At 35.4% G+C, this 23,469-nt stretch overlaps 2 protein-coding genes across 6 annotated transcripts in view; both read left to right on the forward strand.

Annotated features, from left to right (window-relative positions):
• Positions 1–23,469, forward strand: part of LOC148943518 (chorion peroxidase-like) — a 353,933-nt gene that overhangs the window by 159,492 nt on the left and 170,972 nt on the right. The window lies entirely within an intron of this gene.
• Positions 1–23,469, forward strand: part of LOC148943519 (uncharacterized) — a 43,264-nt gene that overhangs the window by 15,889 nt on the left and 3,906 nt on the right. The window contains exons 6-11 of one of the 5 annotated variants that reach the window (XM_089100940.1): positions 3,817–4,029; positions 9,110–9,684; positions 11,296–11,514; positions 13,280–13,388; positions 19,632–19,805; positions 20,219–20,395. In XM_089100940.1, coding sequence (XP_088957066.1) covers positions 3,817–4,029; positions 9,110–9,684; positions 11,296–11,514; positions 13,280–13,388; positions 19,632–19,805; positions 20,219–20,395 — 1,467 coding nt within the window. The remainder of the gene's footprint in view (positions 1–3,816; positions 4,030–9,109; positions 9,685–11,295; positions 11,515–13,279; positions 13,389–19,631; positions 19,806–20,218; positions 20,396–23,469) is intronic. The other 4 variants (XM_089100941.1, XM_089100943.1, XM_089100942.1 and 1 more) reach the window with 4 other exon arrangements.

A 23,469-nucleotide genomic window follows, 5' to 3' on the forward strand; every position in this document is an offset into this window, starting at 1 on the left:
TTTCGTTTCATCAATTTCTTAATAGAGCATCTTGTTTTTTCTCGCAAGAGGTCAGCCAGTATGCTTATAAGACTATTTTGGTAGTCGGGACTCAAATAGCTTCCATACCGACGTTTTAGTTTTTGCTGAAGATCCGGGTTTCCCACTGTCATCATTTCTAGTATTTCTATAAAATTACCTCGATTGTTTTAGTCGTTGCGTTCATCATGACCTCGAAATGGGAGTTCTTGGCATGCTAGGGCACATGCCACTTTCGTAAGTGTGACTGTATGCAGGTGATTATCCGCTATGGCTTCCTTCCGATTTGAATAGAGTTGTAGCTATTGACTCAGATGTGCCACACTCAATTGCTTTATATTTGGTCCAGCTACGATTTGCTTCGTTATGAGCTTCTGAAGCCTCGTGTTTTTCAATCCTTTCGAATAGCTTTTTCCAGTTATTCATTCCTGTGTCGACAAACACTACATTATCAGAAGTATTTCCATGATTTCTTGTTAAAGAAAAGTGCCGACAGCAAAAGCAGTAAATGGCGTCTTCTTTAATAGAATATTCTACCCATGGTTTTTTCTCATAGGCTTTAGCAGAAAAACGGCGACCGTTTGTTTTGGGGTATTCGGCTAGCTTTGGCTGGTTGGGTGCCTCCCTTTTATGGTGGGAGATGTCAAGACAATATCGTATCCGATGCGTCGGCTGCACGTCTACCCTAGAAAAAAATACAGTGCTTTCGCTTTTAAACGTTTTAACTTTATTCAGAGGCTGATAGCTCTGAAAGAATTGTTCGTTTGAATAGGTGTCTTGGAGACATAAGGAATAATGGACTTTCTTAGTGAAATATTTCTAGAATTTCCAACGCTCCGCAGCAAAACATACTGTTTTCAAGCCATTTACTTCCATTTATACAGAAACTTTCGCCACTCTAAACCTTTTTTCCGTCGGTACAGTTTTGGTTTTGTTGGAAAACTCGTCGTGCTCGCCTCCCCCCCCCCAAACAAAAGTGATAGTGACGCCCCTGCTCCTAGCTTCTAATTTAGCTTTTCTGCCACCGTTTAGTGTTACGTATTGGCATTTTGCCCTTAATAGTTTTCGTTTTTGTTATTTCATGATTAATAACGGGGTGGTCTATTAAATAGGGTGCTTTTTCTCTCATTTATAATAATAGCTTTATTTCCGCCAAAATTGACAATAGCATACAAATATCTTTCGACTGATCATTAAATACGCTCTAACATCTTCTGCATGTTTAAGCGCCTCCAAATGCTCAAATTCTCAGTTTTTAGAATTCGGTAAAATAGTCTAAGCTAGTCAACTGAAATTTAAAAGGGTTAAAACATATATATCGTTTTTTGTCAGTTTAACTACGAGTAGAATTTCGTAAATTAAACGATAACATAATCCGAATAAGAAACTTAGCAACTCAATACAACAAAATTCTCGTACTTATCTAGCTTATCAGCAAAATCTAGGAGGGCAAGTCGTAAATTTTGTTTCGGATGAAGCACGCTGACGTGAAGCGAATGTCTCGCAATAACAGCCAATTTAACTTTAAAAAGTAGAATTTTGTCACGAAGCAGCAATTTTTATTTATACTAAAACTGTCAATTCAAATGTATTTTAGCTCTTTTTCATTCCCTTTTTGCGCCATACCCAGTTTCTAGGGTGAAAATATAACAAGAGGTATAAATAATGGTGAGCGGCCGCCTAGCAAAAATGGCTGGGCCTTAGGAAATCATTAAATGCTCTTTCGTTCTCTTAAGCTCTTCCAAAACTCTGCCATAAATTATATCTGATAAATCAGGCTGTAGTCCCTGTAGTCATCTCCTAGCCTGCCCCCCCCCCCCTCCTTGAATGACACCTCTATATCTATAATTGTTTGTTATATGCTCGGTTATATGATTTTCCCCACAAAATTTGCGATTTATACATTAATCCAAAGTTGTAGCGTGAAATTAAGATCTTACTTCTGTAGGCTAAACTTTAGTTCGAATGGAATTTCTTGCATGAAGCAAAGGTTATAAGTTTATATTAGCCAAACCATAAATGGCAAAATTACACACCTCACTTGGGCCAGCTTCTGTTGCTGCTACACTATCCACCAACTTAGCTTTTTTAGCCGGTTGACCAGGTTTAAAAATATCGATTATTTTTCTCTGACTCATCGCACACTGATTCAACAAATGAATTCATTCAATACTATCTTTACTTGACAATGCTAGAGAAAACACGAGGCTCCGGGCTACGCGTCATTTTGTATAAGATTTTGTATTTGATAAAATTTGTATTTTTTATTTGGATGAAGGATAAATAAGGGTATAATCTAAAAAAATCTGGGGGTGTGTGTGTGTGTGCAAAATCAGGTCGGGGGGGGGGAACGAGGTCTGGGGGGGCAACTGCCCCCCCCCCCTGCCCCATAGCAATTTACGCCCCTGAAGCAGACTCCAAATTTTGGTAGTGAGTTATAAAAAAGGTTAAACAGTAAAGCGTTTTATGACCCAGATTTAAAACATTAAGGGGCCTGATCTAGCCAATCCACATTATTTCTTTCCGCCTCTTGTTTTCATCTCCAGAATAAGCCAAAGGATATACAAAAATAATAGATAAATCCATCTGAAGTTATAATCTAGATACAAAATATCCCTTAAATTATTTCAAATAGTATTTTGACTTAAAAATATTATTGAAGTTATTGTTTTAAGAATTTCATAGGTCTCCTTAAATGAAAATCTAAATAAAATTGTTGTGTTCCAACCGACGCGGCATATAACTTTTTCCTATATTTTGTTAGGCAGCTTTAGAATTCCAATATAGAATGAAAAACTGAATAGGTTATAAATTAAAATGTAGTAATACAAAAAAGTAGCTTATAAACGTAAAAGTAACGTAAAGTAACGCAAAACAATTGCTGATAATTTTTTTAATTTCTCCTACGTTTTAACCGTTGATGGAAACATTGCAAGTCAGATATAGGCAGTGCAGAATGTAAGGATTAATAATTAAAAAAATAAAGAAAAATTAAAAACTGGCATAGGATTTGCAACTCAACCCCACAACTTGTGATATTTTTTGCACTTTTTTTCCTATAACTTTATAAATATAAACCTTTTTTTTTGCTCAACCTAATTCCCCACCCCTGGAAATACTGGCCCTAAAAATAATTCCCGTGTAAGGACCTAAACTTATCATGTGCATTACTGGCTAGGATTTTGAACTCTTTTTTACGCTTCAAAGAAAGAAAAATTTAAGAATGAGCTTTTAAGACCCTGCTTATGCGAATCGTTGCTGGTTTCCTTTTTTCCTTTTTCTAATGAATCATTTACCTCTGAAATTTCTGTTATTAGCAATAGAAGAGCAACTGTCACTGGAATCCCACCCTTTGTTTATAAAAAACCTATGCCTTGATAGAACTTGGGAATATTTCTTTTTGTTTCCATTTATTTTGTCATTTTTGCGACAAGAAAACATTCATTTTGGGCTTATTCTTATTTTGTCGTTCGTAAAACATGATATAATACTAAAACATGAAATATTCGTATTACCCTAATCTTCTTGATTTTCTTCTCACTATTATGTAACTTACACAAGACGAACACAGGAAACGTGTTCCCTAGATATCCTGAAGTGTTTACTATTCTCCATATTTTTCATACATTTAAGTCATCATGTTTAAGATAGCCCCCCCCCTATATGAAGTGTTGTATACGTGCTCTGTAGAAGCCTATGCCTCCCGAGGTAAAAATGAACAATCGTAGTCGAAAAATTTCGAAAAAAAAAATTTCGAAAAAAATCGAAAAATTTCATGATGTAAATATGTTTATTTAGGTGCAAGTGCTGTAAAAGAAGGAGCAAAACAGGCTGGAGAAGCTGTTGTTGATACTACGAAATCAGTTGGGAACAAAATATCCGAGACTGGTGAAGCAGTACGAGAAAGTATTCCTGGGCGACCGGACATTGAGGGTAGAATCGCTGAATCTCTCAAACCTGCCCCTGGACAACTAGAAAAGGAGTTTCAAGGTCTAAAGGACACAAAACATAGTTAGACACTTTTTTAAGTTTCCTTGTGTCATTAGGTGCTTCAATCATTTAATATTAACAAATTCTTATTTTTCTCAAAATGTATTTTTTTTAACCACTTTAAAGACTTGGAAAATAAGACATTTTGACGCCAAAATTCATTCGACTTGTTTTGACTTCAAAGGAAAAGAAACGAGTCTGATCAAAAGAGGAAAAGCAGCAGCTAGTTATGGATATTGTAGCCAAAGAACCCAACGTCCATATGCTATCAAACAGTTCGTGGTGGCAAACTGTAAGTTAGGAGCGACCCGTCTCAATAGTAACTGAAACTCTAAAAAACGGAATTTTGATACCAATAGATACATCAAAAGAATTGAATTTTTATACTAATTTCAAATGTATCAGTTTCATCATGTTTAGTGTTACCTATCAAAAGTTACGAGCCTGAGAATATTTGCCTTATTTTCGAAAAAAGGAAGAAATACACTATAAAAGCCATAAAATCTTAATGAAAATCAGACCATCAGATTCATTGTATCAGAGAACTCCATTGAAGAGGTCTCAAGCTCCTGTATGAAAAAATGTGAAATTTTGTATTTTTTGCCAGAATAAAAATCACGAAAGCGTATTTTTTTTTTCCAGGGGTGGGGTCCTAGAATGTCGTGAGAGGGCTCATTCAAACGAAAATTTTTAAGTGATCCGAAAAATTGGAGGGCAATTAGGCCCCCTCCCACGCTAATTTTTCCTCAAATTCATCTGCTTTCAGTCAAAAAATTTCGAGAGCCATTTTGTTCAGCATAGTCGAAAAATCTAATAACTGTCTTTCAGGATGACTTAATCCCCCCACAGTCCCCGGGGAAGGGCTGCAAGTTGTAAATTATGGCCATTGTTTACACACAGTATTGTTTATTAAGAAGTATACAAGACATTTTCAGAGGGATTTCTGGTGGGGAGGGGGGGGGGGTCGGGGGAGAAGGTTATGTCGGAGATCTTTCCATAGAGGATTTTCGACATAACACCTTTAAATTAGGTGTTGTTTTCTTAGATCACACTGCCGTTCTAAGACAAACAAATAAACTTTCAAATAGGGATAAATCCATTTATTTAGACAGTGAAAAAACAGGTACTAAAGTCCAGATATTTCGATCACATATACAGCAACAGTCTTCAGTAGAAATAGGAAAATAATAAAATTGAAACTAGCATATTTATATACAACAAAATAAATAACTTTTCGGGTCATTGACAAAGTGATTAATTTCCGGATTACTCACTATAATATTTTCAGAAATTTTAATGACAAAGTTCATTCAAAGTTTTTGCTGTAAATTTTCTTCTTTAATCTTGCCCAAATGTAAAACAAATTTCCAATGAAAGTGGCAAAGCCTTCCGTGTCTTCTAATTGCAAACCAAATGTTGAGTTTATAAATGTTTACTGGGCTGGTCTCATTTCCCCATATATACGACGTATTTTCGACATAACACCTTTAACGTAAATGTTAGACCAAAATGTAGTTCTAAGACGAACAAATAAACTTTCAAATGGGGATAAATCCATTTGGTTAGACAGTGACAAAAACAGGTACAAAAGTCCAGATATTTTGATCACATATACAGCGACCGTCTTCAGTAGAAATTACTAAAATAATAAAATCAAAACTAGCATATTTATATACAAAAAAATAAATAACTTCGGGTCATTCGCAAAATAATGAACTTCCGGATTATTCACTAGATTATTTTCAGAGAGTTCATTGACAAAGTTCATTCAAAGTTTTTGCTGTAAATTTTCTTCTTTAATCTTGCCCAAATGTAAAACAAATTTCCAATGAAAGTGGCAAAGCCTTCCGTGTCTTCTAATTGCAAACCAAATGTTGAGTTTATAAATGTTTACTGGGTTGGTCTCATTTCCCCATATATACGACGTAATTTCGACATAACACCTTTAAATTAGGTGTTGTTTTTCTATATGCTATAAATATGCTAATTTCAATTTTATTATTTTAGTATTTCTACTGAAGACGATCGCTGTATATGTGATCGAAATATCTGGACTTTTGTACCTGTTTTTTCACTGTCTAAATAAATGGATTTATCCCCATTTGAAAGTTTATTTGTCCATAGAGGATTTTTCATAGTGGGAGTTTTCCATGAAGGGGGCACCGGATTTCCCAACATTATTTAAAAAAAACGATAAGAAATTAAATAAAAACAAGTTTTTTCAACTGAAAGTAAAGAGCGACATTAAAAATCAAAACGAACAGAAATTATTACGTACATGAGGGGGTTCGCTCCCTCGTCAATACCTCGCTCTTTACGCTAAAGTTTTTTTTAGTACTTTCATAAGAGCTATTTATTCTAATTAAACCCTTTGTGATTCAGGGGTCATTCTTAAAGAGTTGAAGCAAAATTTGAACTTTAGCTTGAAGAGCGAGGTACTGGCGAGGGGGCGAACCCTCTCATATACTTAATAAAAATGTATATAATATAGAAGTTCGTTCCGTAGGTTAATTCGTAAGTTACGCGTATTTATTACTGATGAAAACATTCATAAATAAGATTAAAACTTCTAGTACCCGTTTTAAGTAACTAAAAAAATCGAAAGCCATTTAGCCAAAAAATTAAAATTAAATTACAAATTTCGTTTTAGTTATTAATATACAGTGAGCCAAAATCAGAACCTGCATTAATTCAGAAACATTCAGTAAATAATTTTTTTTTTTTTTTAACTGAAAGTAAGGAGTGACATTAAAACTTAAAACGAACAGAAATTATTCCGTATATGAAAGGGGCTACCCCCTTTATGTAGGATGATCTTCCCATGAAGGAAGTTTTCATGGGGGAAGGGACATTGCTATGAAGGGGGCGCCGGATTTCCCAGCATTATTTAAAAAAAAGATCAGATATTAAATAAAAAAAAACACTGGTAATGAAAAAAATGCTAGATACAATGTTTTCTCAGGAATTTTAAATTATAAGAGCAGTGTGAACGTTTAAATCATCTAAATATTTAAAACAAATTTTTGGAGAGATAGTTTGCATAATGTAGTGAGTTTGCGAACATAATTACAAAATAGCGGCCCCCTCCACAGGACTTGGACGAATCATGGGGTAGCTCTCACGGCACATGATCATGACTTAGGATATATACCAAAGAAAAGTGTTTTTCGCGCTCTCATTATTACGATCAGAATCATTTCGGCGTTCAGGCATTGCAATTCAGTCATTATTATGGTTATTATTGTTATCTCAGTCACTATTATTGCCAGTTGAAGTGAACCACTGCTGTACACCTATTATGTAAGTCAAAATAAAACTATTGCTTTTCAACTTGTGTTTATTTTATTTTATATGTCTGTATCTAATCGCACGGCAGGTATTTAGTTCGTATGTCTCCATCGGTAGCGCTAGTTTTTCAAATGAAAGTTAGGAGCAACATCAAAACTTAAAACGAACAGAAAATATTAGGTATATGATTGGATTCACCCCCTAGTCAATACCTCGCTCTTTAAGCCAAAGATTTTCTAGTACTTTCATAAGAGCTATTTATTCTAATTAACGGCCTTTGTGATTAAGGGATCATTTTTAAAGAATTAGAACAAAATTCGAAATCTAGCTTAAAGCGCAAGGGGGCAAACCCCCTAATATACGTATTAAAAATATATGAATATAGAAGTTCGTTACGTAAGTTAATTCGTAAGTTACGTATATTCATTACTAATAAAAACGTCCATAAATAAAATTAAACAAGTTTCGAGAAAGCCATTTAACCAAATAAAAGTAAAATTAATATAGAAATTTTGTTTTAATTATTCATGTACGGTGAGCCAAATTCAAAACCTTAATTAATTCAAAAACGTTCAAAAATTAAGTAAAAAAACAATTTTTTTTTTTTAACTGAAAGTAAGGAACGACGTTGAAACTTAAAACGAACAGAAATTATTCCGTATATGAAAGGGGCTGTCTCATCCTCAATGCCTCGCTCTTTATGCTAAATTTGGACTTTCTCGCAACTCTATTTTTTTTAAACAATAAAAAACTTCAGCGTAAAGAGCAAGGCATTGAGGAGGGGACAGTCCCTTTTATATACGGAATAATTTCTGTTCGTTTTAAGTTTTAACATCGTTCCTTACTTTCAGTTTAAAAAATAGTTTTTTTTATTTAATAACAATAAGAACTGGACATTTGCTTCTCAAAAATTTTGGCAACAAATAGTTAGGATTCCAATTGCTTTCCCACGTTTCTAATTATTAATATATATAGTACAGTTTATGGCTTTTTACTTATAAGCTGTGAAATAAAATATCTGCTTTTTATTCTGGCTTAATCTATTTTTTTGTAGTTTCAAACCACAGTTCATGTAGTTTCAAACCACAGTTCATATATTATCCAGTATGATCATTCTCTATCTCACCCATTATAAAAACCCGGACCGGGGTGTGAGTGCTCCGGAGAACGTTTTGGCAGATATAAACATGTTAGACATGCTAGACAGGTTAGTCTCTTTCCGACTGTTTCCATCAAAGTGCATTGAAACAAACGGAAATAAAGCTAATGCAGAAACAAGCTAGACAAGCGAGACAAGCTGAGGCAGAAATAAGTGGGAGGAGCTTTTTGTTCACGAAGACCAGAAATGATCTGCGATAAGCTTACCGGTATATTCTGTCTACTGTGTTTCAAACACAGGGGAAGGGACCATATGGTCCAGATAATTTTCTTTGATATGTGAAAACTTTACTTTTGCTTTACATTACTTTCCGGGTTTAAAACTAGTTTAGAACTAGAGTGTATCCAAAAGTTGATTTCTGAGAAAAGTATTTGCTGAAGCTTCAGAAAAAAATTAGTCAGAAACTTCAGATCAATAAGATACAGTAAATTTTAACTAATTTTAACAATTGTTGCAACGCTGATAGATCAATACATATTATATTTAAAGAAGAGGGAGCATCTAGCTTTAGGCAGTGATCTTATAAAACTTTGTTACTTAAAATCCATGACTCCATAGACCTTATAAGGCTTTAGTTTTGCTGTCATGTAAAATTGCATAACTAGGAAATACCCTTCATTTTTGATGGCTCTAATTATTCTTTTTTTTTTATAGCGATTGAAGATGTGGGGCACGGAATAGCGGACACAACAAAAGAAGCTGGTCATAAAGTAGCAGATACAACAACAGTTGCTGGTCAAGCTGTTAAAGACACAATTGTTGGTGCAGGAGATGCTGCTAAGTCAGCAGGAAAAGCAGTAGTTGATACAACAAAAAGTGCAGGAGGGAAAGTTGCAGATACAGCAAAAGCAACAGGAGAAGCAGTTGGTGATACAGCAAAAGCAGCTGGTAGAGGTGTAGCAGATACAACCAAAGCTGCAGGCGAAAAAGTATCGGATACAGCAAAAGCCGCGGGTAGAGCTATAGTGGATACCTCCAAAGCAACGGGAAGAGGCGTATCAGGAGCTGCAAAAGGAGCAGCTGGTGCAGCTGAACAAGCAAGGCGAGGTGTGGTGGATACAACAAAAGCTGCTGGTGATAAAGTTTCAGATACAGCAAAACAAGCAGGACGAGCTACTACTGATACAGCAAGAGCAGCAGGAGAAAAGACTGCAGAGGCGGGAAGGACAATAAAAGAGAGTATGCCAGCCATGCCCGATATCGAAGGAAGAATTGCAGAATCTTTAAAAGTATGATTTTATTATTCTTGAATGTAGAAAACGCTTCTGTTTGTTAAGGATATATTTTTTCTGCAAACTAAATGCCAAATATCTCACGAAAGAAACATTCATCTCTACAGTGTCGTATATAATCTTTAAATTTTCGTGGAATCAAATTCACGTGGCAATTGTAGAAAAGAGCAGCTGCCCTACCACATAGAAAACAAAGCATGAACATTTGATCTTTCGATAAATTTAATGCCACTCTAGCTAAAAACACCATTATTTTTGTTTAAAAGAAAAGATATGTCATAGATAAGTGTTAGTTCTTTGTTTACTTTTTCGTTTTATGTAATCTCATGTAATGTCTCCCATATGTTTTTTTTTTTAAGTCTTTACGAACATACTAGTTTTTAGAATTGTGGTGGTCCATTTTTATGTCTCCATCCAAAGGAAAACTTAACATGTATTATGGTTTGTTTTCTTTCTTTTTTTGATAATCTTAGTTGATTTCTCGGCCGATCTTAGACTTTTTTTTATTATTATTATTTAAGGTTTGTAGAAAGATGGAGCAAAGCTCGATTTAGTACAGACCGCGAAAAATCGGTACCTTAGGGAAAAACCTAGATCCACATTAGAAGCTAAGATGAGCTGGAGCCCTAGTAGAAGTATAGGATATATTCTTAATCTGTCAATTTTAGCTGGGGTTAGTTTTGGTTTGCTTTGCTTTGCTTGCCCTAGTCAGTGTTTTACATAAACTTCACTTCTCATGTGATCTCTCAAATGATGCGTATCTCAATTAAGGTAGTCCAAGTAGCTTGGATTTTTGTTTCCTTCCAAAAAAATTAATCCTGACGAAGTTGAATACAAATACATAAAATCAATATTGAGGTTCAATGGGTTTATTTACAAAAAAAAAAAAAAAAAAAAAATCCATTCGTGAATTCCAAGAACCATGATGTTTATATTACTCAGTGGTCACCGCTCTTACTCTCAGGTATGATCTCACCTCTCATCAATCAAAATGGTTAATTGAATAGTTTCCTGCTCATTACTCCAGGGGAATTGATGAAATTGATCAAGACATATTTCAGAGGTACCGGAAGGTTACTGTCAGAAAAATTGTCTTACCCTAGTCCAACAAAATTTGAGAATTCCATCGTCTTGTGAAGTATGTCTGCAGATGGGAAGCTTGGTGGTCGTACAAAATACATTTCCCATCGTTAGAGTCAAAAGCTCCGCTCTGACTGTTTATAGTGTTTTCTTTGTGAAATAGCTAAACATCACCTTTTCAGGAAACTTGTTTCGTCTCCTGTGTTTAAATTGCAATTCGTCCTATTTTTCATTTTGCTTAGCAGCTTACAGTTGTAATTCTTCATAGCCTATTTCTCGCCTGGAATTTGGACCGTCATCGTGGAATTCGGAATTTGGACCGTCAATTTGGATCGTGAACCGTCATCGTCGTCTTGTAGACACATTTAGAAATAAAAGTGATAATTTGCTATAGAACAGTTCAATATGAAGCTTGTTTACAAATAATAATCTCCATTGTAAAATAATGCTTATTTAATACCATTTGTTTTAGCTTAAGCCTCTGTCAAAGGTGACCTACTTGCCTATGCTAATCAAATTCTCTTTTAGCCTGCTCCTGAGGTTGTGAGAGAGATGCATGAAAGACCCCTGGGAGGAGCTAAAGAACATTTAAGGACACATGGAGTTGAACGACCTGAATTCGCGACCCCACATCGTGGTGGTCAGCAGCGGCAACAACCTGAAACCACTACACCAACGGATATTACTGGACAGAAACGAGAGATTTTAGGAGATTATTCTGTTAGACCACTTAGCGAAAAAGAAAGGGTAAATTTTCCTTTAATTATTCTTTCCATTCTAAAATTATAAAAGAAGGCTCGAAATTATTAAAAATCTGAAGGTTTTTGGCACCAGAAAGAATACAACACAGTGTTTTAAGAAGAGATTATACCTACTGTCCAGATCAGAAAAATCTGATATTAATTTCCGTGTGACGAATATGAATTTAAATAAGAGTATCCATATGCAGTAGAAAGAAAACGGTGGAAATCTCTTAATTCGTTTTCCCCCTCAAAACATGCCGTTATCTTGTTCTACATGCTTTGTAGAGGATAGTAATTGACACCACATCAAACTCCCATTTAAAAGTGGCAGTTGGCAGTTGATTGAAACTGGTCTACTCGCCACTTTCTGGGTCCTTCATAAGGCTGCCAAGTCCTTCTGGTCAGCGGCTTTTCGATATATTTGTGAACCAAATAAAACGTTTTGTCCAGCTGGCTAGTCCAGCAAAGCTAAAGAATTTTAGAAAATAATACTGGGTCTGAAACAGCAAGAATGGTCTAAAACCTAAATGCTTACTGATATTTTAAAAGTTATCCAGACTTTAAATTTTTGGAGCCAGTACACTACCACACTCGAGCCCTGTCCGCAGCGTTTCTTTATGAACAAAAAAAGCGCACATTTAAACAAAATTCTTAGTATAAAAAAAAGAAGTTTACATAGATTAGCCAAGAACTCGTGAACAAAAATAGAAGATTCTATTGGCCCTTATCAAGCAGCTTGTTATTCACGAGCTGCTTAAGCCCTGGATTATACAACAAAAGAAGCCAACCTTTTCTCTTGCAGATGTCGACTGCAAAGTTTGGTTGAATCAACGCTGTCGAAACACTCTATGTTTAGGGAAGGAATTGGCTGTGGGAATTTAGATTCAACATTTGGCTATAAAACCGTTTTTTTACTTCTGTAACTTCAAAGTTAATAGAAGCTATATTCAGCTCCATCAGAAAGATGGCTCTCAGAAAGAGAGCCATCCAAAAGATGGATCTCTTCACTAATTAATTTAAAAAAAAATCTAGTTGAAGAAAAAATTTCTAAAGCTAGATAACTGAAACTGTTTGTTTTTCTTTTATGTAAAATCTAAATAGAAAAATCATTTTTGTCATAAACAAAAACTTTGTAACAAGCAATTGAAATAGGTTAAAGCTATTATTATATTTGATTTATTTGGTTTCTAAGAAAAATCACAAGAGAAGGGTCTGCATGAGATGTAATCCATTGAGTTTTAATATCCAAGTCTTTTATCAACACTGGAGTTGCCAATATTAAAAGCTATTTTTCAAAATTAGAAAATATTTTGGGGAAAGAGTGGGGGGGAGGTCACCAAAAGAGCTTTACTTTGTAAATTAATTCTGAGTGGTTTACTCCAGCTAAATAAAGTATGGATTTTTAAAATCAGTGTCAAGAAGAAAATTTTGTCACTGTTTCGAAAAACAGGAAAATAAAGCAGCAATTTTTTTTTCAAAGTTTGAATTTTGATATTATACACGCATATCCTCCCCTGAACGTAGTTTTTAAATCTAAATGTTCCATCTTCGTCAAAAAAGGATGGTAAAACACCCAAACCACATAACTTGTCTGAAAAGGTTTTTAGGCCTCTACCCTAGGCTCAGAAAAGATGAGTAATCAAAAAGATGCTATAATTTGATATAGCCTCATTTGAGTCCTAGTAGAAGATAAAATACTATTTTTTTTTTCCGTGTCTCACATAAGGCTCTATCTAAAAATATTTAATTTTTTTTTCATTTTTTTTTAGAAAGAATATGAAAGTTTGAATAGACAGAGGATTGAAAATTTGCCTCCAAGCCAACAAAGAGAAGGAGTACATTTGGTACACCATAGAGAAGGTCCTTTTCCAGAAACAGGTATAAATTAGTTGTCTTTTTCGACATATCTGCAAAAATATATATATACATATGGCAACACATGAGACTTTGTTTGATTTACATTGGTCTTGTCCTTGTTATCATTGGCTGCGCGACAATGTTGCCTAAGTAAAGAACGATGTTGCCCCAATGTATTATTATTATTTTTTTAGACCAGGGCACTTCGTATAGAAGGTTTTTTCGTAGAAACTCCGAAAAGCGCTCATTCGATTGAAAATTGAAAGAACTAGAGCCCTTTTTAACGGTCAAAACTGATTGGAGGGCAACCAGCCCCCCTCCCACACCCATTATTTTCCCAAAGACATCCAGTCAAAATTTTGAGATAGACATTTTGTTCAACGTAGTTGAAAGGTCGGGAATTTGTCTTTCAGGACGACCAACCCCCTACAGCCCTTAGGGCAAGTAGATTTGAAAAATGTGTATATTGCCTCAGGGCAAAATATATATATATATATATATATATATATATATATATATATAACAAAAAAAAATATATAAATATATATATATATATATATATATATATATATATATATATATATATATATATACAATATATATATATATATATATATATATATATATATATATATATATATATATATATATATATATATATATATATATATATATATATATATATATATATATATATATATATATATATATATATATATATATATATATATATATATATATATATATATATATATATATATATATATATATATATATATATTTCAAATTATTTTTAAAAGACCCAAGGGAGCTCTTACATCTCAGCTCTTGTGAAAGCACGTTCCACACTTTCGCGCACGCCCCATCCGGTGCAAAATCCGACCGTGCTGTAGGTGTTCGCCTCATCAAAAGGTTTGAGGCAGATCTCGTGTTCCTAGCATGTTTTTCCGATACCAACTAGAATAGACAGTGGAATGCTGATGAAAGTAATCCGAACAAAAATTTGAAAACGATAAATGATAGTGATTCACGGGAAATAAAATCGTCCATATTTCCGATTATTTTCAGGACACGTTTGTGGATTAAAGAAAGCCTTTTTAGGTGGGATGCAAATGTTGACTGCCAAATTGACGCGCAATACTGCAGATGAGGCTTGATAAGTCCATTATAAAGTAGACGAAGGGTTTTTTGAGGGAATATGTGTTTCAGTTTCCTGATAATCCCAAGATTACGGGAGAGCTTCAGCTCCACAGCGTGGATGTGATGTATGAACGATAGGTTTTCGTCAAGGAGTACACTTAGGTACATGGCATAGGCAGTTTTTGGTCGTCTGATCGTTCCTCGCGAAGTCATTATTCCCGATACCTCTGGGCGAAGAGTTCCAATCCTTGAAAAGAAGAGAACGCAAGATTTGTCAACATTTCGATTGGCATCCATCCAAATGTAAGTTTCTTCTAAAATGACCTCAAGTTTATTCTGGAGCGCTGACATGTCGGTGTCACAGGAGGCCACTGTAGTGTCATCCTCGAAAGCTACAAGTTCATCCGACTCGTTATCGTTGCTCGAAATTTCTAGGTCGCAACATAATTTGTAACACCATTAAGTCCTAGAGTTAGGGTTCAGAACGCGACTTAGGTCATTCACATGAACCAGGAATAACAATGGGCCTAAAATTGAGCCTTCATTCAGCGGATTTTCTCCTATATAAACACGTCGGCTACTAAAGTAAGACCGGAACCATCGTATAACCTCTCCTCTAACTCCAATGTGCTCTAGTTTACCGAATAAAATCCCATTATCCATACTGTCAAACGCTTTTTTTATGTCAAGTAAAATAGCAGCTGGCACAAGTCCCAGGTCAAGTGCTTTATTAATGAACAGGTTCAGTGATGCCAGAGCATCTTCCGTCGAATATCCGGTTCTGAATCCAATTTGCCGTTGGTAAGAAATCCCTTAACTCCCAGAAAAAAGTAAAGTTGGTACTTCACAGGTTTTTCTAACACTTTGGAAAATACCAAAAGAATAGATATGGGTCGAAAGTTGGACGGGTCGTCCTGAGGGCCACCTTTGTGGAGGGGAACTATTCTTGCCTTCTTGAGGAGTGATGGAAATACGTCCGTCTCTAAGCAGAGGTTTACCAAATGTGTTAAAGGTTGTAATACGGACGGCAATACTGCTTTCAACACTTTAGTATGGATGTGGTCAAAACCAGAGGCAGATGCTTCCCTCAAACCTTTGACAATCGTCGAAAGGTCTGTCGAAGTTACAGGAATGAGTGCCATCGACTTGACACACGCTGGGCCCAAAAAGTCCTTGTAGGACTTTCTGGAAGGTAGCACCGTGTTAGCTGTTTTTTCTCCAATTTTGACGAAAAAGGTACAAAGAGCTTTTGCAACTTGTGCTGGTTCAGTAAAGGTTTCCCCATCAACCGTAATTCTGGATGGTAGTTCAGGCCGTTAGTTATTCGGTTGTAACACTGAATTAACTGCCTTCCTCACTTTCCTTCCATCCTTCCCACTTTCAGCTAGCCTTTGATTAAAGTAACCCCTTTTAGCTTTTCTGAAAACTGACCGTAAGCATTTCTTATAAATGTCATAGGTCCGCAGGCTAGCTACGCTTGGTACGATACTTCACCCACCCAAAGATTATTCTTTTTATTGATACACCTGAGTAAACTTTCTGTAACCCACGGGCAAATTAATGCGTTTTTTCTTTCACGTTTTTATATTTTTTCTTTAAAACAACATGCCTCATATATATAGTGTTGTAAATATAATGTAAAAAATTTCAAATCCTTCATTCAGATCTTCCTTCTACATAACGTTATCCCAGGTCGTTTTTTCCAATTACTCGTTAAGTAATAGTAAGTTTTCTCACTCAGATATAAAACCAGAATATCATCTCTAGTTTTTGAAAATGAACTTGTTACCTTTGATGTTTCGAAAACAGTACATAAGGGGAAGTGGTCCGACATGTCACTGATGATTACTGAAGCCGAGAGTGGAGGTAGAGTAGAGAAAATATTGTCTATTAGTGAATGAGTACTCTCAGTTACTCGTTCGGCTAGTTGTCTACGGGTAAAGATTAGATCCAGACATAAGAGTGACAAGTTCATTAGCGGTATTAGTTAAGGGATAGGCTAGGTTGATTTTGAAACCACCCCTGATGACCACATCATGATTCTGTTTTTCAAGCATTTGGAGTGTTTCAATAAATATTCCATAAACGAAAAAACAACCTGACGGTGATCGGTAAATTTCTCCAACGATTAAATTCCGTTGTGAAGGAAAATACATATCAAGAAAAAGTGACTCAAAAATACCTTCTACATTTCGATTCAGTTGGCCATTAACACAGACTGGGTATTCGCTATTTGTGTAGATTGCCAATCCTCCTCGTGTTGACTCTTTCCTATGTACAAAATTCGATGTATACCCGGGGATATCTAGCAGGATGTCAGTCTGCCTCGACAGAATGTTTCACACAGTCCAAGAACGTCAGGTCGTATTTGTCGGCACATGGTCATTACGTCTGTCAGTGACGAACATAATCCTTGACAGTTCAGATGAACTATACTGAGCTGAGATTCGGAGCATCCCTGGGGCATACTCCTTAACTGAATGTATTTACTTTCCGAACACACCCGAATGACCTTCATCGAAACTGCAAAAAAAAAACTGATGTAATGAAAAATGGACTGCCACAAGAAACACAGTAAAATGGAAAATGAAACATTTCTGGAAAAACAAATCAATCATTCCGGCAAGCGGAAAAAAAACACTAATTCATCTATGATAATCTTGCCCGTTTCCGCTACTGCAGCCCCAATAACAATAAATAATCATAAAAAAAAATCCAAAAACTCTTAACTATTAACTGAAAACTCTTAACTATTTTTATCATATTTTTCCTTCATCTCTTCGACTACAGCAGGCGGAAATATCAACAACATCAAACAAAAAAACAAAACAAAAACAAATCACACTATAATAACCTTTCAAGCATCAAAGTCGGTATCCTCAGGTTCGGCGGACACTGCCAACTTTAGCGCGTCAAAGCAGTCGTCCTGTAGTTTAGTCCATTGTGAATTTCATGACTTTTTGACCTCTAGCCACAGTCTTATTCCTCGCTGGACAACACGATTTTCTGCAATCTTTTCCACTGCTGATTTAGAACTTTTTAGCTTGTACCTGAGCGCTAGTAATTCTTTTCTTCGTTTACCAAGCTCAGCTTGCAAGTCTGTCGACACACTGAAACCTGTTTATTTCAGCTTTTCACATTCTTTCATAATAGCTGAGCGTTCAGTGTCTGAGAGGCTAATAAAGATAGGCTCGATATCTTTCTGCTTGTTTGATTTACTTCGAAGGCTCAGCTCAGCTCCAGATTGGGAGGGAGCCGTCTTTTTAGAAATACGGTACAATGTACCCATACTCAGCTGATTAGCATCTGCAATTCCAAGCTTAGACTGAAAAAATGTAACTATAGTTTCCCGAAGATTTTCTGCTCCTTGCGGAGCTTTAACACCGTGAATAAGAATGTTATTTCTACGAGCGTACATCTCCGATCGCATAGCAGTAATCTTGACATGAACCATCTCAGTCCTTAGCACTTTATTCTCTGCTCTCAGTATTTTATTTTCATTTTGAAGCTTTGAAATCAAACTTTGAAGCTCGTCCATAAGGCGGTCGAAATGGTCTTTCTTCACTGACATATTGCTACCAGTTAATACCGCTCTGCCTAAATAGAACTAGAAAAGCATTGAATGAGACTTGCACACAATAGCCTCTTTCATGGAATAAGTCTAGTTATCACTCGGGGCCCACTTTCGTCAAAATGCAAATTCAAAATGCAAGTTTCTAAAAGTAAATCTGTTTCTAAAAGTAAAAAGTTTCTAAAAAAATCCCAGACAACTTCAGATTAGAACGTCATTTGGTTCTTTCTCTCTTAGTCAATTAAAAACAACGCTTTCTATTAGAACTAATTTTCTTCACATTAGATAACGTTAAAACGAAAATTTTTAAGATCTCTCCTTTAAACAAGGAAACTGGCTCCAGAAAAACAGCTTCAAACTTCTGCACAGTCTATTGAAAATATTCAAAAATCTAGGAACCTTCTTTCTGTCTCCCACAACTTATTTCTGGTACATTTAAATCACTATGGATTTTCTATATTTTTAAGTGTTCATAGTTAGATAGATAGATGGCATCGCAACCATTTATGTTCTTTATAAAATACTTCAGGTTAAAAATAGTAGTATAGCCGAGGTGCAAAGTTTGATTCGTCTTCATTGTAATTTAAGTATTTTCATAACAATTTCTGGAGATGTCTCAGTAAATCAGTACTGAATTCCTCCCAAGCATACAAATTGACGAAACTAAAACTGATTAAATATCTATTTTGTCAGAAGTAAACATTGGCTTTAATTGCAAAATAGCATAGAATTATTAAGGGTAAAACATAGCTTAAAAAAGAAAATCTCAAGATCAATGAAGATCTAAACCATCTAAAAATGCAAAAATGCTGTAAAAAAAATGTTCAAACACGCTGTCGAGAAACTGAATTCTTGGCTAAAATTTAGCCTTAATAATTGTCTTGCTGAGTAGCACTACTGCTTTCGTGGTAAATACATACCGATTGTGGGAGGTGTGGCTACGAGAAAGGGATGTTGGATCCTAGTCAATCTCAGCGCGAAGAGTTTGACTAAGAGTTGTGCCTTTTTATCGTGTGCACCGATCTGTTCTCGGGGGGGGGGGGGTTACCAAAATGTCTTATCAGCCTCAATACTAGGGGGGCTGACAGCTATGATTCAACGAAACCTGGTAAACAGCTACAGTCATGACCCTCGTTATCAGTTCTTGATTGAATCTTTGCGAGGAAACTGACTACATTCTTGTTATTTACACCCCTAAGCAGTGTCTTTTGGATGTTGATCAGGTTTGGTAGGGATCAGCAGTGATCTTTTGTCATGGCTTTAGAGGGCTCATATCCACTCTAATAGTCGTTGTCGCTTAAGTTGGTTCTGCAGCTGTAACCTTAGATCAAAGCATTGCAATAATTGGTTTCTTTTATAAAGACTTTAGTATTGTTTCAGTACTTTAATGACTCCTGAAATTCTTAGCATTATATATCTTAAGCCCTGCTTACATAAAACAGACTGTCTACAAACTTTAAGACACACATATCTATTTCATTGGTTATTTATTTCGTTTCAATTATCATTATTAAACTTGTCAAAATAATACAGTAAATGAAGTTAACTTATAGGCAACTCACATGAAATCCACCGTCCAGCCTCCCCTCTACGTGACCAAATGGTTGAAGAAAGGAAAAAATTCTTTGCCTCCTTATATGCCCCACAAGAACGTGAAACAGGTCATCCTAGGGAACACCAACTTGGAACTCAAGTTTCAGGCCTCCATCAAACCCCTCCTCATCAAAGTAAGCTCTTTAATAATCACGGTCCCTCGTCAAGCCTAAATTTTGTGATTCCGTTCTAAATTCTGTTCTCTTTCTATGTGTTTGCCAAGCCCAGGCAGTAATTCTCTTTCTGTGTTTGCCGAGCCCAGGCAGTAATTTTGGTCTTTTTTCTTTTTGGGGTCTATGCGGTCCCCTTCCAAAACTAATAATACTTTATGAAATTCATCCGTTTAACAGGATTGGTGCGTTTTTTTGTTGTTTTTCCTTGTCAGTGAACATCGCACATTTAATAGTTTAGGAAAAGATGATTATGCTTTCGTAATGAAAATTGAATAGTTTACCTGCTAAAAATATCTACATACATTTATTAGAACGGATTTTCCTAAATAAAGCTGGCGCGGCTTTCAATAATGTAGTGTGTTAAATATTTCTAGGGGAAACTGTAAGATCTCGTCTCTCCACAACGCCACTTTTTGAGGAAAGAAAAAGTTTCTTTGAATCTTTTGCCCAACCAGAAGAGGGAGCAGAACATGCATTACCCTATCATCACGTAGCTTATTTGCCCCCCGCATCTGAGGTGGCTAGGCTTCATGAAATACCCAAACATGCAAGTAAGCCTCAACTATTGTTTAATGGAGCATAAAAACCATTCAAGTTCTAAAATTGGTTTATTAGGAATCCCACAATTAATTTTCTTTTGGATCTACTGAACAGAGAACTCTGTAAATAGAAATATGATCGAAATTAGAGAGCTGAACAGTTCCTGATAACGACCGATAAGAATAGCGTGTCCAGTACCAATAGTAACAAAACTAAAAAAAACGAAATGTTAATAATAATATATGCGTAAAAAAAATGCTTTTCATATTGATTCGAAAAAAAAAAAAATTAAATACAAGTAGTCTTATTAAAGCGTAAGACGAGCAGAAAGAAAGCCATAAAATAATCCAAACTTAAAATAAACAGGAATTATCATTGGATAAATAAAACCCAAAATGAACTCTCTAATTGGGTTTTGTTGAAAACGATATTTATTTGAACAGAGTGGTATTTGTTTTTTAAAAACATCGACAAAAAAATAAATCACCATCGTGATAAGTTATAATTATAAAATAAAAACTATTGTTTAACTTATATTTTGTTTTCAGTAAAGCGTAAATGACGCCCTAGTCTTTAGAAGGATTTTGGGGCAGTAACCCTACTCGTATTCTGGTAATTCTTGTCAATTCCGAGTTTGAATTCTGATTATTTATTTTAATGTCTATTCGTTTTAGGATTCATTAATTGATCCATTGCAATATCTATTATGCTTAGATTTGATGTGATTAATCATTTTATTTTATTATTTTTTTTTCTTTGGGGGGGGGGTTCGTTTGTTCATTAATAGTAATTCTTGTTCGTTTCAAGTTGGAATTATTATACGACTTTATTTCTGCTCGTCTTAGGATTTAATACAGCTCTTTACTTTTTTTTTTGAGAAAACTTCGTTTTTGTAAATTGTTTTTTTTAATTATCTTGTTGTTCGTTTTCAATTGCCGTAGCTCAATTATTGGTTAATATTATGAATATTTGTTTTGTTTTTCAGTTTTAGACTTTTGAGATGAGTGGGAGGGGATTATTATTTATATTTATACGTTTTACAGGGTTGGTCATTACGACCCGCATCCTTCAGATAACATTGAATATTCGTCTTAATTCAACATTTTATTAAAGGAATCTTTGTTGCACTTTGTTGTGCTTTTCTTTGTATATGAGCATTTCAAGGTCATTTATTCTGTTCTGTTGTCTTGAAAAATGATGCCAATTAAATACAACAAGATTTCCTTGATTTTTTGTATTTGTTGCTAGAATCTGTATAACCACATTTTTTTCCAAAACTTATTGTCCTCATTAAGGTCCGTCTCTCTAGTCTACTAACCCTGAAAGTTTCACGCCGTTCAGAGAAACACATGGCTTGGCCCATTTACTGGCGTGACAGAGAGGTACAACGCTCTTTTTTTTTCAAAATATCATTTTCCTCTTAGGTTTGATTGAACCAGTATACATGCCGAGTAGTTTGCGAGTCGTTCGGTGGTAGAAAAATGACCTATATTGTTGGACTTAAAAAAAAAAAAACGTTTTGCGTCCTAGCTGATCAGAAAGACAAGTTTTGGGTCCATGTTCGAATGAAACCATTTAATGTCGATCCTTTTTCGGACGAACTCGTATATAGGAGACATAAATGTTTCGGCCCCTAATCTCTTTCCCTATAAATAATGTTCGAAGTCCCCCTGCCCTCCCCAACACACCCTGAAATTTTCAATGTGAATCCCCAGTCGTTCCAAAAATATTATAGATAAGATATTTTCATAGACTGGGTGAATACACTGTCTCGATTAACCTCACTACCTCAGCATTAATCGATTCACAACTTCACTGGCGCCAATAGTGCCAAAACTTTAAGGTTAGGTGGATCAGAGACGCACATTTCTTAGCCCTTGTATCGCCTCCTTTTAAATACAAAATAAAGTCCCCTTGGCTCTTCCCCAATATTCCAAATTTTTCGCTCAATCCCTACACGTTTTAGACTTCATTTTGATAACCGTGATACATGTTTTTCTTTTTTTTTCTTTTTTACCTCAGCTACTAAACATCCTCGAACATTCAAACTCGATCCCCAAGCTGTTCTTGAGGTAGTACAGATACACTATTTTTAGATCTAGGTAGTTTTCTTTAGTTCTACATTGCTCTTTCACTAAGAATAGATTCTTATCCAACAATGCCTCATAGTGCCAAAAATTTTAACATAGCAGACCGAACTTTTCGACTCACACCCTGTTTTTACTATTTTTTACCCTGTGCATCTTTAATGTCTTATGATTTCCATTACCACATTCCCTGTGAATAGATTCTAGTTTCACTGGGGGCTTACCATGCCAAAATGTTCCAGAAATATTGCAGATATGCTATTTGGCAGCTTGAAGTATCTTTAGATTCACCTTCCTCCATAAGTTATAATCTGAGGTTCACTTGGTCCTTCAGTAAGATCTCAAAGTTTCAATCTGATTTCCTGGATGTTCTTGAGACATTGTGTGGATACCATTTTGTTAACCTTTGTACATTCAATGCTTCCTGTTTACATCGCTACTTGCCTTGTAAATGGATTTTAGTCCTGATTGGGGCTTACTATTCCAAAGCTTTTAGGTAGATTTGAGATGAAATTTACCCTTCTCTTCCCCATCCCCCAGGCAAAATCTGAGTTCCACAATGAATCTCCAAAGGAAATCCTGAAAGTTTTAATTCGATCTCCCAAGTAATTTTCGAGATATTGCAGATAATTCAAAAATCGGTTGCAAATGGCGCCTTTTGATTTACTCAGGTACATGTTCTGTTTCCATGGTATAAGCTTGGGAAACTGAATATTGGCCTAGTGAACAATTCCTTTAAGATCTTACTTGACGTGCGACATTGTCGACAACAAAGACGAAACATGGCCGCTTTTACTACTAAAAAAAGTCGTTGAACAGCGAGTAGTTTTTATAATTTAGAGTGATTGCCTCTGGGGAAAAATCAACCGCAGAGGTATGGTTACTAAATATTTTTCAACGATTTTGTCAATTCGATACTCTTTTCTTATTTCAGGAGGCGGCGATTACAGGAGGCTGGATTGAGCACCAGAATATTCAGTTCTAGTCGAATTCGTCCC

The sequence above is a fragment of the Artemia sp. Qi Xiang Cuo genome, chromosome 15 (genome assembly GCF_049724085.1).
Source record: "Artemia sp. Qi Xiang Cuo chromosome 15, ASM4972408v1, whole genome shotgun sequence".
Taxonomy (NCBI): Eukaryota; Metazoa; Arthropoda; class Branchiopoda; order Anostraca; family Artemiidae; genus Artemia; species Artemia sp. Qi Xiang Cuo.